The sequence below is a fragment of the Ovis canadensis genome, chromosome 1 (assembly GCF_042477335.2).
Source record: "Ovis canadensis isolate MfBH-ARS-UI-01 breed Bighorn chromosome 1, ARS-UI_OviCan_v2, whole genome shotgun sequence".
Lineage (NCBI taxonomy): Eukaryota > Metazoa > Chordata > Mammalia > Artiodactyla > Bovidae > Ovis > Ovis canadensis.
In genome coordinates, this window is record NC_091245.1 from 128,788,145 (window position 1) to 128,805,072 (window position 16,928).

The following is a 16,928-nucleotide window of genomic DNA, read 5'->3' on the forward strand; positions in this document are numbered from 1 at the left end:
GTGACCACCTCAGAGGATCATGGCAACCCAATATAAACCGCAAAAGATAGTGCCTGACCTGTGATAAAAGCTCCGTAATGTTAGCTATCATTTGCCAGAAGCCAGGAACAGAAGGATATGTACTATAATTACATTAAGTCTCAAAGCAGGCAAAACTAATACCTGCTGTTGAAAGTGAAAATACTGGTAACGTTTGGAGGGTGTAGCTGAGAAAAACCAAAGAGGTTCTGACAAAATTCTGTTTCTTGTCTGAGTGATTGGTTGCATGACAGTGGTCACTTTGTGATATTTTATCTTTGAGTTCCAACTTAGGATTCATTTTGCACTTTAAAAGGTCAGTTTAATATCATTAATGTAATTTGAAATTCTGTATTTAATTGTAGAACTATTTGCTTGACTCTAGGTTCCATGAAAGCAAGAAGAAAATGTATTCACTTTGTCTCTAATACTTAGTATAATCTCCAAAACAAAAGAAAACATAAGTCTGATTATGTCACTCTTCTATTCAAAATATTCAGTGACTCCCTATATAATCCAGATTAAAAGTCAGAGTCTTTCCAGCAGACCACAAGTCCTTAGCTGTCTCTCTGAGTCACTCTTGGTACTTCTGTATCGCTCAGGATGATCCAGGCACATTGGAATGAGCCAGTGTTTGCACAATATCATTCATGTACTAAATGCAATGGAAAGATTCCTTGTAAGGTGGCAAATTTTATATTTTGTAATTTCACCTCAATTTTAAAAAAATATGAGTACTCTAGAACCAGACTAAGTTCAAATTCTGACTCTGTCACTTAATTATATGATTCCGGACATGTTGCTTCACCTCTCTGTGCAAAAGTAGGGAAAACCACTAGACCACTCAGGTATGATCTAAATCAAATCCCTTACAGTTATAGAGTAGAAGCACAAAATAGATTCAAGGGACTAGATCTGAGAAACAGAGTGCCTGAAGAACTATGGATGGAGGTTTGTGACATTGTACAGGAGGCAGTAATCAAGACCATCCCCAAGAAAAAGAAATGCAGAAAGGAACAATGGTTGTCTGAAGAAGCTTTACAAATAGCTGTGAAAAGAAGAGAAACAAAAGGCAAAGGAGGAAAGGAAAGATATACTCATTGAATGCAGGGTTCCAAAGAATAGCCAGGAGAGATAAGAAAGCCTTCCTCAGCGATCAATGCAAAGAAATAGAGGAAAACAACAGAATGGGAAAGACTAGAGATCTCTTCAAGAAAATTAGAGATGCCAAGGGAACATTTCATGCAAAGATGGGCACAATAAAGGACAGAAATGGTATGGACCTAACAGAAGCAAAAGATATTAAGAAGAGGTGGCAAGAATACACAGAAGAACTGTACAAAAAAGATCTTCATGACCCAGATAATCATGATGGTGTGATCACTCACCTAGAGCCAGGCATCCTGGAAGGCCAACTCAAGTGGGTATTATGAAGCATCACTACAAACAAAGCTAGTGGAGGTGATGGAATTCTAGTTGAGCTGTTTCAAATTCTAAAAGATGGTGCTGTGAAAGTGCTGCACTTAATATGCCACAAATTTGGAAAACTCAGCAGTGGCTACAGGACTGAAAAAGGTCAGTTTTCATTCCAATCCCAAAGAAAGGCAATGCCAAAGAATGCTCAAACTACTGCACAACTGTACTTATCTCACACACTAGCAAAGTAATGCTCAAAATTCTCTAAGCCAGGCTTCAGCAGTACATGAACTGTGAATTTCCAGATGTTCAAGCTGGCTTTAGAAAAGGCAGAGGAACCAGAGATCAAATTGGCAACATCCACTGGGTCATCAAAAAAACAAGAGAGTTCCAGAAAAACATCTGCTGCTGCTAAGTGACTTCAGTCGTGTCCGACTCTGTGCGACCGCATAGACAGTAGCCCACCAGGCTCCCCCATCCCTGGGATTCTCCAGGCAAGAACACTGGAGTGGGTTGCCATTTCCTTCTCCAATGCAATAAAGTGAAAAGTGAAAGTGAAGTTGCTCAGTCGTGTCCGACCCTCAGTAACCCCATGGACTGCAGCCTTCCAGGCTCCTCCGTCCATGGGATTTTCCAGGCAAGAGTACTGGAGTGGGGTGCCATTGTCTTCTCTGAGAAAAACATCTATTTCTGCTTTATTGACTATGCCAAAGCTTTTGGCTGTGTGGATCACAACAAACTGTGGAAAAATCTGAAAGAGACGGGAATACCAGACCACCTGATCTGCCTCTTAAGAAATCTGAATGCAAATCATGAAGCAATAGTTAGAACTGGACATGGAATAACAGACTGGTTCCAAATTGGGAACGGAGTACATCAAGGCTGTATATTGTCACCCTGCTTATTTAACTTATATGCAGAGTACATCATGAGAAAAGTTGGCCTGGAGGAAGCACAAGCTGGAATCAAGATTGTTGGGAGGAATAATAATAACCTCAGATACGCAGATGACACCATCCTTATGGCAAAAAGTGAAGAAGAACTAAAAAGCCTCTTAATGAAAGTGAAAGAGGAGAGTGAAGAAGTTGGCTTAAAGCTCAACATGCAGAAAACTAAGATCATGGCATCTGGTCCCATTACTTTATGGCAAATAGATGGGGAAACAATGGAAAAAGTGGCTGACTTTATTTTGGGGGGCTCCAAAATCACTGCATATGATGACTGCTGCCATGAAATTAAAAGACACTTGTTCCTTGGAAGAAAAGTTATGACTAACCTAGACAGCATATTAAAAAGCAAAGACAATACTCTGCCAACAAAGATCCATCTAGTCAAAGCTATGGTTTTTCCAGTAGTCATGTATAGATGTGAGTGTTGGACTATAAAGAAAGCTGAGTGCCAAAGAATTGATGCTTTTGAACCGTGGTGTTGGAGAAGACTCTTGCCAGTCCCTTGGACTGCAAGGAGATTCAATCAGTCCATCCTAAAAGAGATCAGTCCTGGATGTTCATTGGAAGGACTGATGGTGAAGCTGAAACTCCAAAACTTTGGCCACCTGATGCGAAGAACTGACTCATTTGAAAAGACCCTGATGCTGGGAAAGATTGAGGACAAGAGAAGGGGATGGCAGAGGATGAGATGGTTGGATGGCATCACCGACTCAATGGACATGAGTTTGAATTAACTGTGGGAGTTGGTGACAGACAGGGAGGCCTGGCATCCTGCAGTCCATGGGGTCCCAAAGAGTCAGACACGACCGAGTGACTGAACTGAACTGAACTGAGAGTACTTACTTCTCAAGGTGGCTCTCAGTATTGAATCCATTCATATGTGTAACAGCACTAAGAAAGGTACCTGGAATATATAATAAATCACAAAATAAACTCATTATTTTAAGGACAAGCTTAACCATAAGAACACAGAGATTAGTTGTGGGTCCCTCCTCTATAAAAATGGCTTTTGGAGTTGGAAGGAGACGTGGAGAACCTTAGTCCATATTGGCTTTGAGACATCAGTCCATCTACTTGCTGTCATGGTTGGGTCTCAGGAGAGGGTGGGAGTTGACTGGGAACCAGGAGCCATGGTAAGTGATCAGACTAGGGTGAGGACCCAGATCTCCTGACATCCCGACTGCCTGATCTGGCTCTTTTCTTCTTTACTCTCCTTACTTATGTGTGGAGGGAGCTACATAGCAGCTTGTTTCAGACTTTGCACATGATGGAATTCTATTTTACACACTCAGGTTGTAATAATAGGATATAAAGATATGAACAAATAAAGACACTTTTTTTTCTTTTGAAGATTTTACAATTGCTTTCTTCAGTGCTTTAGCAAATGGACCAGTGTTAGCATGAAAATTACAGTAAAAATGTTAAGGCATGTGGGATGGTAGCCATGGTGCTGAAAAATGAAATGTGAGGAGAAATCCCTACTCTGTACAGCATTTTCCTGACATTTGACATCTAAGATTATACCCCAGATTTTCTAGACACAGTGGACTATAGTATTAATAATGTTCTGAGTATGATGTTTAAATAGAAACTGATCTATGTAGGAGCTTTGAATGAAATCAAAACAGAAATCTGGTGTATTATTCAGATTAGTCCTACAAATATACACTTACCAATTGTTGGTTGTGTGGGTTATGACTTCATTAGTTAATTCATTCATTCAATGAGCATTCATTAAGGTTCCACTAATTGGGAAGCATTGCGCTAAATGCTGAGGTTTCAGTCTGCCATCTCTGAGTCTCTAATAAAGTAAACAGATATGTAAAGAATTGATAAGGACCATGAGGAAACTGAGCAGGGCATTGTGAAGGAAATCAATCAGAAGCAAATTTAGATCAGTCAACAGAATGGATAGAAAGAGGCAATGGGGGAGAGGAACAATTAAGAACTTACAAGGAACAATTAAGAACTTACTATAATAGACCAGATAGAAGACCACGGTGAATGTAGTGGTTCTCTACTAGGGGTGATATGTACTTTAGAGGACATTTGGTGATGTCTGCAGACATTTTTTGGCTGTTACAGCCTGGGAGGAGGGTACTACTGACATCTAGTGGAAAAAGTCCAGGGAAGTTGCTAAGCATCCTGTAAGACACGGGACAGCCTCCTCAATAAATAATTTTCAGGCCCCAAATGTCAACAGTTTTGAAGCTAAGAAACTCCAGGCTATATGATAGCATTGGGACGGCAGATAAACAAATTAAAGAAAGTTTGAGGCACAAAACCAATAGCATATGAAAATATACTGCATGTAAGGGGAAAGTAAGGGTGGCGTCCTGAGATTTTAGTTTTAATACCTGGACGGAAGGTGGTACGCATATTGAAATGAGAAACTATGAAAGGGGGCTAGGGAGGGAGCAATAATATGGCTCAGAATCAAGAGACTGACATGTGTACTCAGTGGAAAATAGTAATTAGAATTGGCTAGGAGAATCTGGAGTTCAGAGGCAAGATCTTAGCAAAAGATGAAATTTGAGATCCTTGCTTAAAGATATTTAATGCCTTAGAAACATATGACATCACCTAGGGAAAAACATAGACATAAAGAAGTAGTCAAGGAGTAAGAATTTTGATTCCAAATCAGCTACACATTCTTAGGAAGCTCTAAAAGCCACTTGATTTGTTTTCTTTCTTTCTTTTTTTTTTTTTTTTTTTTTCGCTTTTCATGCCCTGGGTAACATTATAAGTAAACTCAAGCCTACTAAAAACTTTGAAAACACATTTATAACATTTGAATTCCTTAGTTTATTCTAAGCTAGTTTTCTTATGTCTCATTATGTTATTAAAATTGAGTAATCTTAAATGAATTACTATCTAAGTAATGTCACCAGCTCTCTGCACAAGGCTGCCTATTACTTCCTTATTAACCTCAGTGTATCAATTTAAGCTTAAGATTTGGGAAACTTGGGAAAGACTGAATGCATTCAATTGGACATTTTTATTCTTAGGGGGGCACTATGAAAATGTGAATCAAGAGTGAGTAACATAGTCATTTTGGGCAAAAATAACTAGATGCATATATATACAAAACATAGTGCTTCTAAAAAGCACAAAACAAATTAACAGCAGCTGCTGATCACTCATGAGTAACTTAACACCATGAGCCTGTGTACATGAGCAGTGGAGGAAAGCATTTTAACAAGGAAATAAATTTCAATTTTAAGCTTTACAGGTTTTACAGATAATACAGAAAAGCAACTTAAGTGTGCATGTATTCTTTAAGAAGCCTACTTTGGGAAATGCAATATTTCTAATATCTCTACCAACAAAAAAGAACTTAGAGACAAAAGGTAATACAGGTAAAAGTGTCCTTAAATAGCATTGGGCCAAATTACTATTAATAGACTATTGCAAGCTCAGTCTCTCAGCTGTGTTCAACTCTTTGCAACCCCACGGACTGTAACTCACCAGGATCTTCTGTTCATGGAATTTTCCAGGCAGAAATACTAGAGTGGGTTGTCATTTCCTCCTCCAGGAGGTTTTCCTGACCCAGGGATCGAAGCTGTGTCTCTTGAATGTCCTGCATTAGCAGGTAGATTCTTTACCACTGCACCACTAGGGAAGCTCTAATATATATACTACTAATGGAGTCATTTCCTAACAGAAAAAATATCTTAGTCTCTGCCATCTGAGGCGATTTTAAACTAGAAATGTATGTGCAGATTAATTTAACCAAAAAAGCAAATTACCACAATTGAACTAATATATATTGAGTAATGAAATCCCTGGAAAATACTTTGCGTACAGTAGTTCCTATAATCCTCCAATCTCTATACTGTGTTATCAGTCTCAATTTACAGATGAAGATATCAAATCCTAGAGAGAGTGTATCAGTCAGTATAGGAGAGGTTTTGCTGTAATAACAAACAGATCACAAAATTTTCATGGACTATAGCACAAATTTTGTTTTTGCTGATTTGGTACCGATTTGCTGCTAATCTGACAGCTATTCAAGCAAATCCTTCCCAGAAGGTGACTCGGGGATCCTGGCTGCTTCCATCTTGGCCTCTAGAACTTGTGGTTTTCAGAATTGCTGTGGCAAAAGACAGTCCCCAAGGGAGGGGTGAGAGCCTTTCATTGCTTTCCTTCCTACCCACAAATGGCACATACTACTTCTACTCCCATTTTGTTGGCTAAATATAGATTATTACACCTCACTGAAAAAGAATAGGCTTTAATATGCCCAGGAAAAAGAGAAATGGATCTAGGTAAGCATCAGAAATCTCTACTATAGGGACATAAAGTAATCTAACCAAGGCTACAAATCAAGAATTAGGTAAAACCAAGATTGAAACAGTTTGTTCAAAAGCTGACCTAATTCTAGAGTTTGGATTCTCAAGATCTAGCCATGCTCGTATTTATTATCTACTAGCCCTATATGCACCAAGAAAAACAGGCAACTGAACATGCTTTACACAAATCTTTAGGTTTTTAAAAAATCCATTACCGAGATTTGTGTGTGTGTTCTTAGTTGCTCAATTGTGTTCAACTCTTTGTGACCCAGTGGACTGTAGTCTGCCAGGCTCCTCTGTCCGTGGGGATTCTCCAGGCAAGAGTACTGAAGTGGATTGCCATGCCCTCCTCCAGGGGCTCTTCGCAACTCTGGGATGGAACCCAGGTCTCTTGCATTGCAGGCAGACTCTATCCACTGAGCTACCAGGGAAACCCTATATCTATATCTAATATATATCTATATATCTATATCTATGGGCTTCCCTGGTGCCTCAGATGGTAAAGAATTCACCTGCAATGCAGGAGACCTGGGTTCAATCCCTGGGTTGGGAAGATCCCCAGGAGAAGGGAATGGCAACCCACTTCAGTATTCTTGCCTGGAGAATTCCATGGACAAAGGAGACTGGCCGGCTATGGTTCATGGGGTGGCAAAGAGTTATACAGGACTGAGCGACTAAGACACACGTGGGCTTCCCAGGTGGTTCAGTGGTAAAGAACCCACCTGCCAAAACAGGAGACATAAGAGACATGGGTCAGATCTCTGGGTCTGAAGATCCCCTGGAGAAGGAAATGGCTACCCATTCCATTATTCTTGCCTGGGAAATCCCATGGACATAGGAGCCTGACAGGCTACCGTCCATGGGGTCACAAAGAGCTGGACACGACTGAGCAACTTTACACACACATACACATACACACACATATACTCTCTCTCTCTCTTTATGTGTGTGTGTGTGTGTGTGTGTGTGTGTGTGTGTGCGTAGTGCCTGGCACTACATATAAGAGTGAATGAATGTGCTTGAAGTTATGTTAGGTTTCTTTTGTAATCCTTTCCTATTGTAGGTCTATAAACTGTGGACATGTTTTTCAGATGAATTAACTCAGTTTAGGTTAGTTCTCCAAAATCCATACTTTGAGGGGAAAAAAAATTGTCTATGAATGTTAATGCAAAGCTAGCCAACATTTATATAGAACATTCCCCCACAAAGCTCAAAGGAAATTAAGCCAAAATGATCAAATGCTGATGATTTCCCCAGGGAAGCGTCCTTGTCCTTCCACAGAGAAATAGTCTCCAAACCTACAGAGCTAAAATAGCCTCTCTTCCAGCGTTCAAACGTGCCAGTTCAAAGAAAACCAAGACAAGGAGCCGTGCTGGAAGCTGCCTCTTTCCCAGTTCCGCACATGTAAATAGAAGCAATTTACAAGAGATTATCTGGGGTCTGAATAGCAGAGAAGCCACTCTAATCTTGAGTACCGAGGTTTCATTTCTCTTCTTCCTCCTCCTCCTGCTTTCTTTCCTCTTTGCCAGAGTTAAAATAAGAGCTCTTCTATTCCCCGAAATGCTGGCGTCCGAGATGGCGCTTTTCCATCAAGTGATGGGGAAGAATCTCCTCTCGGAGACCCTCACACAGGCTCCCAGGGACATTTCCAAGGAAGGTTCCTCGGCCACTCGCGGCCCAGCGCAGAGGTTGGCTCTGCTCATCAAGTTAAACGTTCTGCCTTCAGGAGGCAATCCTCAATACACTTTCCAGCCTTACGGCGCAAAGTTGAGGGCGAGGGAGAATGTGCGTGCGTGAGCGCGCGTCGGGGTGTCTGGATGGGTGTATTGGGGCGGGCAGTAAATAAAGGGTGGAGCGAGTGAGGAGAGGCGGGCGGGGAGAACTGAGAAGCCAAAGCGTGGCTCGGATCCCAGTTAACCTGCTGGAGCTCCTCCTGCTCGCTGAGAGCCCCTGCACCAACTCAGCGCGTACCCTCTCCCCTTCTTCCTCCGTCTTCTTTCTCCCCGCCCCCCATCCCCCGTTTGGTCTCGTGGCACTTTCCACCTGCCCCCCATCCACGCAGCCACCCCACTTTCTCATCTGACCCGAGGACGAATGAGGGAGACGTTCCGGCGAATTGGGGCAGCAACTTTCCCCGGCTGGTCTGTCGGCTCCGGGAGCAGTTGCGCGCGGCTTCTCCGAGACCCGCGGCCCATGGAGGAGGAGGACGAGGAACGGTGATGGGCTAGCGGCAGAAGCCAGGAGCCCAGAGCGAGCCCAGCGTCGCCCGCCGGCTCCGCCATCCCACGCCGGTTCCCTCGAGCTCTTTCCGCCAGGGGAGCGCTCTGGGTACCACCGCGTTAGCATCCCAGGGAGGATGAGGCAGCGACCCGAGCCCAGCGGGCAGCATCTCCAGGGCGAGCGGCGGCGGCTGGGTCTCGGCATGAATTAAGAAGCCAGGAAGATGGAGCGCCGCACACTCCTCGTCCAGCCCAGGCTGAGGACCAGGGACGCCGGCTGGACGCTTCTCTATTTCCTCGGCTCCGTCCTCCCCCAGACCGCCCCGCAAGTACTCCGGATCGGTGAGTGAACCCCGCGGGGCGGGGGAGCGCTCCAGGCGGCCCGCTCCGGGGACGCGATGGCTCCCCGCGGCCGGCGCGGGCGCCGTGGGGTCCCGGGGCGAGGGAGGGCTCGTCGGTCCGGGGGGCAGGAGCTGGGGGCTGGTGGAGGTCAGGTCCGAGGCTCCGGGAAAGAAGAAGCCGCGTCACCGCTTCCCTCCTGGCCAGTGCCGGGCTTCCCCGCGAGGTACAGTTGGCAGGTTTCTTTTTTTAAAATCCGGGCTCCAGGAACGCGGGCAAGAGCGCCAGCGATCCAGGTTCGCCTGGACCAGCTCGCTACTCTGAGTGTGGGGGGCTGCAGACGGTCGGTTTGGGCCCGGAGATGCACTTCTTCTCTGCGCCTCGGTGGGCATCGCGCTGCCCAGATGCACGCCCGGGGAGTCCTGGCAACCGAGTCTCTGGGTACCCGCGGGATGCCCAGATCTCAGGAGTCGAAATGGGGACCACCAGGAATGCGGGGACTTCCCTGCGTCTGCTCACCCCGATCCTCCAAGTTTCCTTACTTAAGTTGGGTTCTTGCTCGAGGAGTCGCCAAAACCTGGAGGGTTCCGTTCGAGTGGGGCAGAGTTGGGATTTGACTTCTGGCTGAGGGTTCGAGGAGTCAGGAGGACCGTCGAGTTAGCGCCGCGAGCCGGCCCCTAAGTTTTCCACCCTCTCCCCAGTCTGCCCCACCTGCGTGCCACTGAGCACGATCCAGACCCGTTAGGGTAAGTCGCTGGAAGACTCTGGACTTTCATCTCAAGGGGGGATAAAAGAAGACTGGAAGACTGATAGGGACCCCGGGGGCCCCCTAAGGAGGGTGAGATAATAACTGGGGAGAGAGGGATCTTTGCTAGTGTGTGGACTCAGGGACCTAAACACACAACACCCGCCACCAAGGTCTGGTCTGTGAAGGCACAGAGCGATTTCCGAGGGGCTTTTTTGGGTTGAAAAAGCTCGTTGACTACTTTAATGCTCTCCCTGGCACACTAAAGCCAATTTCTATTCCTTTAGTTCTCAGTTGGTCCTCTCCCCCCAACCCACTGGACTTCTTAAAGACCCAGTGAAGGCGGAGAGCCACAGGTGAAGTCTTGACACCACGCGGGGCTCCCAGCTTTTCCAGTTTCTCACTGTAGGCACCAAGACTGAGGCCTTCACCTCGGAGGGCTTCTAACTTACACCTTTTCCAGGAACTGACCGAACGTGTGCATGGACCCATCCAGGGCACTCTTTCAGAATGCCACTAAAGTGGCTAAAATTGTTCAATAACTTTTATTAATTCTGACCTGCAATGAACGCATCTCTTTTCAAAGATTCAGAACCTAGTTCCTGTCACTGAATATCCCCATTGGAAATTAAAAAAAAAAAAAAGGAAGTTTACTATTTTGAAATGCATTTTCTCCAGGCACATGGGCTCTGTTTTTCAAGCACAGAAAAGATTTCAAATACTAACTTTTACCACAGATATCTTTCTCTAAAACATGATAATGCACATTTTAATGGATGATTTAGACTGTTCATTTAAGAAGTCCCAAAGGATTCCTCTACCAAAAGTACCACTCATAGCTAAAATATTCTTCACCTTAGTTTTGTTTTAACCTTAAATTTTTTAAATCTTTTTTTTCTCTTTTATTTATTTTTTGGGGGGAGGGGGATGCAATCAACCCTATACACTGTAGGGTTGTTCACTCCTGTGAACAACACAACGTAAACAATGAGTGTGTTACAATTTCCAGTGTTCATTAACTTAATTGGTATTTTGCATATATTTTATATATCTTAAAAAAGACAAATTTAGACACTCTAGAATAAGGTGTGCCAGCCAACAGTTCCCCTTCCTGTACAATAATCTTAAGAAATAACTTTCCTCTCCTATATCACCCAAATCTAAAGGAATTTCAGGAGGGGATGTGAAAGTATGTTAGGACATATGTATTCACAGATCTGATTATTTACCTAAGCTCCAAGGAATCACACTCATCCATTTAAATTAGTTTTCAGAGTTAAAACAACCCAACGTGATTCACCAACCTTAAAATATGTGCTGCACGATAATGAGATTTTCTTTTTCTAAATGGGAACCAAAATGCATAAAGTGAAATAGCTAGCCCGGTGCTGTTTATGTGCAGGGCACACATCTTACTTCTTCTGGCTCCTTTGTGACCTGTGCTTGGCATGAACACCACCCTGTAGGCACCTAAGGACCATGCTTACTTTTAAATGCACATTTCGGCACCATGGAAACTAGCTTTAGCTCAGTGGAAACCTGCCTCTCTACGGTGAGTTTCTTATGTCAGTCAAGTCCAGCAGTGACTATGAAATATCAAAGGAGTTGGGGACTGAGCCACTGTGTGTATGTTGAGAAAAGGAAAGAGAAAAATGAAAACACACTATTTTTCACTTCTTATCTTTCCTTCCTTTTTTCAACAAACCACCAACCATCTAACCAACCAACTTACCAACCAACCAATCAACCAAAAAGGACACTTGATCATTAACTTGCATTAGTATTACAAGTGTTCCAATAACTTGAAATATCCCCAAGTAAAACATAGATGTCTGGCACTTTGCACTGTGAGAAAGCACTTAATCTTGGATGAATTAATTACACATCTACTTTTCTTGGAAGAGTGTTTGCTTAAACTTCAGCCATTGAGAAAAAAAAGTGAATGAAAGGGATAAAATTTAACAGAAAATTCATGCATCCTAAGAATTAGAGAGGTTTTGAGTGTGTATTACGCATGGTTTTCATGCATATTGTGGATGTCTGTTGAAAAGTTTATCATCTTGCAACACAATTTATATAAAGGGCGTTCTATAGGGCAAAGAGGTCCTAAGCTTTACTCCTAACTATACTTCAGAGGTTCCACAACAGCCAGCATGGAGGAGAAATAATGGCTGGAGGCAGGGAGTTCTCTAGAACACGCTGGGGTTATTCCTGTCTTTCTGTCTCACACCCCAGTGTTTGTCAACAGCCGGTTAATCACACACACATGCTTCAGTCACAGACATCTCTGTTACATAGCCAGATAACTAATAGTTAGACATGGATCTAGGTGACCTGAGTAGATGGTGGGTACCACCAGTAGTGGACAAAAAAAAAAAGAAAGAAAAACAATTCTATATGCATATGTAATTTCTGGGACAGATGTATCATATTTCTAATCACAATAGTAACAGGATTAAATATTTGCATAGTATATTTTAATGTATCATCTCAACCTACTCAATCACAGAGGTGGTGGTTAAAGCTTAGCATTTAAGAGTTAAGAGTTGGGCCACCAGGCTTTCTGACACATGGTTGTTATCAGACAACACAGACTTGGGTCCTACCTCTAAGACTTACTAGAAATGTGTCTCAGCAAGACCTTCTCTCTCACAGGCTTTTGTTTGCATCTGAAAAATCAAATTAAAGCAATTGCAACCTCACAGTGTCATTGGTAAAAGTACAGAAAATAGATAAGGAAAGGGATTTAAGCAGTCTATGGATTTATTAGTTGTTTGTAATTGTTTTTAATTTTTAAATTTGTTAAATGAATTTTTATTTTTTTGCTCATTCATTTTTGGTTGTGCTGGGTCTTCATTGTCGCGTGGGCTTTTCCCTAGTTGCAGTACGTGGGCTTCTCATTGTGGTGGCTTCTCTGATTGTGGCTCTTAGCCTCCAGAGCACAGGCTCAGTAGTTTGTGGTGCACAGGATTAATTGCTCTGCACCATGTGGGATCTTCCCAGATCAGGGATCAAACCCATGTCTCCTGCGTTAGCAGGCTGATTCTTTACCGCTAAGCTACCAGGGAAGTCCTTTTGAACTTTTTAAAAATTATTATCATTGAAATTTGCTTTCTAAACAGGGACTTAACAAGTAGTGTGGTATATGTTTATGACACTTAATATTTCTGAGCCAGTATCTCTTTACCTGTGAATTTGTAGTAATGATATCTACTTTTCCTATTTCACAGGGAAGGATCAAATAAACTATGTTTTTTGTTATTTGCAAGCAAACCACTATAGAAATACAGTGTATTACTATTATGTAATTAAATATAGTATACAAAGAGAAATACTGTGGAATATGTGAATAGAATGGACATTTACATGGCGATATTATTGTTCAAATGTTTTTATCTCCTTAAGAGAGATCTAGATGTATTTTATTTCAACCATCAAGTTGACAATAGCATTATTTTTTAAATATTTAATCATAAATATCCCCAAAGTTCAAAGTAACACTGCATATTCATATTTTTGCTGAAGTGTACAAAAGCTCACAACTTTATTCTGCCGTCACAAAATGAATTATTTGTCATTTTAATATTCATTCTTCACTCAACAGATAAACATTTATTACGTGCTTCCTCACCCATGAGCTGGGCTTCCCTGGTAGCTCAGATGGTAAAGAATCCCCCTGCAATGTGGGAGACCTGGGTTGGATCCCTGGGTTGGGAAGATCCCCTGGAGGAGGGCATGGCAACCCACTCCAGTATTCTTGCCGGGGGACAGAGGTACCTGGCAGGCTACAGTCCATGGGGTCGCAAAGAGTCAGATACGACTGAGCAACTAAGCACACACCCCTGTGAGCCAGATACACGCAGGGCATGCCACAGTGAACAAAATGCATCTGGATCTTTGATTCTTATATTCTAATGGTTTACAGTCTATGTCACCACGGAAAATTTTCACAAGGCCTTCAGTGAAGACGCTTTTAATGTTTTAACGTCAGATATTATTCTTGGAGAGTTCTCCATTCATCTGCTGTCAGTTTATTATATCCATGGCATAGTCCACATGGAATAAGTCCAAGCCTTCAAATGCACAGAGGACAGACAGAGTGGATTCATGCTGCCAAACCTGGAGCAGAAATCCCTGCCTCTGTTTAGGAAAATCTATTTGGCCCTGAGGTAGACTTCACCCTGAGAAAGCATGCTGATGTCATCATTGACTTTAAAACTCCACTGACCCTGGGAGAAAAATCTGGAGGAGAAGCTATCTGATAGAGGATAAAAAGGGAGTCTCTGGATAATGTGAACGTATTTCTGCAAATGAGCAGATCTTTTGCCTTATTATTTTATCTGCATAAATCACCTTTTTCTTTAATATTGATTTTCAAGGTCTAATAGATTTTACAGGTCTAATATATATACTGTGTAAACCTGACTTGTAGGACTTTTCCTATATGGCTTTTAATCACCAGTTTTGAGAAGGCTTTGCCTAACTTTGTGGCTTTGCCTAAGTTCCAGTGCTAGTTAGTAGAAATGCTGGGCTTTGGAGCCAGACATTCCAATGTCAAGTTTCAAGCCCCTCGCATTAAATTATACTGTATTATAGATGGACTTGTGCATGTCAGTTACACAACAGTTTAAGCTGAAGTCAAAATATCAGAGAAACAAACTGTTGCTGTTAGTCATTCAGTAATAACTACGTAAAGCAAAGTTAATGTGATTTATATTTGAGTATACTTTAGACATTTATCAAAAAGGAATGCTGATATTATCATTGGACTCCCCATAATTTCTCAATAAGAAGAGGTTCAGGAAGATAATCTGGTTGGAGGGGAACCTTGTGGCCTAATATCTAGCCAACACACTATTTTTAATGAGACTGTACAAGCAATTGAAACGGCTTTCAGGGGAGATTGATTGATAGATAGTAGTGGTGGTGAATTATCCTATGGCCTCTTAATCCTCTTTTGTTGTTTCATAGATAATTATCCATAGAAAATGTAACATATTTTATCTATATGCTAAAATTTTCCAGAAATTATTTCAGCTCAAAGAAAGAATGGTGGAGAACTACAAGTGGGAGGGAAGTCATATTTCTAACTGGCTTTTTCCAATTGGCCTCAAGAAAATTACTAATGTATTGTGTTAGTTATAGAAGGATAAATAATAATAACAAACTCATGGATTTATTGCAAAGAAGAAAAGTGATATCATATGTGAAATGTATGACTTGTATTAGGGTTAACGCAAGTACCTCCTCAGCTTGATCTTTCTTTTGGTTAATGAACAGGGTAGGAGTTTCATACTGAAGAATAATTGACTTGTCTCATTAAGTAAGCATGGGGAAATGCTCTCCTTTAAAGATTCATGGGGCAGGTTTATATATTAAAAGTTGTTTGTAATTCTGCACAAAGAATTCTGTTTTGTTGTTGTTTAATATGGTATCTCCCACAGTTTAATCATCAGAAGACCCTTACTTAAATCACAACCATTAAGGTCCTACTGAAGTCATGCTGCCAAGAACATATTTAAGGAAACACTGGACATTAAGACCATTGAACTGTCAGTATATACCTCAAAACTCATGTGACCACACATCCTACTGCTTCTTCAGTCTTACCCAAATTCTGCCCACTCCTTACTTCAGAATATCTTTTTTAAAAAGCTTTAAGAATAGATTTAAAATGTTTAGATTGTTCTGTATTATGAAGAAAACATTTTTAAAAACCACATTGCCTATTCTGAAAGTATATCATTTTTATTAGCTTAAAATGTGATATGGGGCCATTCTGCTGTTTTTGTTTTTACTAGGCTTACTTCTTTAGGATTGTTTTAAATGGAAAAAAATATCAGTTTTATAATATACTTTCTAAGAATATAATTTGTAGTAAGTTAAAGTTCTTTTTATATTTAAACTCAAACTATATACTTTTTAAATGTGTATCTGAGTTTTTCAGTGATGAATTTTCATAGAGAAATGCAAACATTAAAATAAAAAGTAATGTACACCAGCTACATAAACTAAATTTCTCATCTTGATTTTCTATTGAGATCAAGTTGTCATATCAAACTGGAAAAACCTAAACTCTAATTACATTAACATTCTAATATTAGTAATTGCAAGTCAAATGGAAAGCTCAGGTTTACCCTGAGGGGGAAAAAGTAAAGAGGTGAAAATATGCTATTTTGTATTTATGTAACTTGTAAGCTACTAAAAAATAAAAATCCCTATGTGACTTGGGTGATATTTTACTCTCTTTCTGTTCTTTTTCAAAATTTAAGGGTTTTTAAAATGCAATTTTATACAATGTTAACATATTTATTAAATACAAGATAAGATTTATTAAATACAAGGTGTACTTAAGAAACAGTGACATTGACTACATTAAGAGTAAATTTTTATTAACCACAAAACAATCTCACAAAAATACCATACAGCAGTAAAAGCACTTTCTTTTAACCTCTAAATTATTTTGCTATATTATTAGGTGCCTTAGTTGGCTGAATACTTTTGAAAGACTAGCCTATCTTACGTCTTTTGATAAATTACTAGTTAACTGCTGTCCTGTTTGGGGAAAAGCAAAACACAAAATAAAATAACATATAAACACCTATTAACACTAAAGTTCTGACTGAAAAATGTTTCAAAAGGAATTCACCAATGTATGTTTTATACTAGAATTTATTTTTATTTAATAGAAATCTAGTGATTAATTATTACTCTTGTCATCCGTTATCAATTTGGAAACTGGCAGTTCACTATCACCTATTTTTTTCTTAAATATGCAAAGTGAAAACTATATGAAAATGCATTATTTGTTTCACTGAGCAAGTCAAAGATTATAGACTATATTAGGGTGAAACATGTACTGTATTTGATCGATTACAACTCAACTCATAAGTGGGTTGGTATTCACATACAGTGTTTTTTAGCTCTGTCAGCTGAGAAGGCCCATAGA

At 41.0% G+C, this 16,928-nt stretch overlaps 1 protein-coding gene across 1 annotated transcript in view; it reads left to right on the plus strand.

The window, feature by feature from the left end:
* The first annotated feature begins 9,119 nt into the window (after window positions 1-9,119).
* Window positions 9,120-16,928, plus strand: part of GRIK1 (glutamate ionotropic receptor kainate type subunit 1) — a 450,348-nt gene continuing 442,539 nt past the window's right edge. The window contains exon 1 of the mRNA XM_069577980.1: window positions 9,120-9,237. Coding sequence (XP_069434081.1) covers window positions 9,120-9,237 — 118 coding nt within the window. The remainder of the gene's footprint in view (window positions 9,238-16,928) is intronic.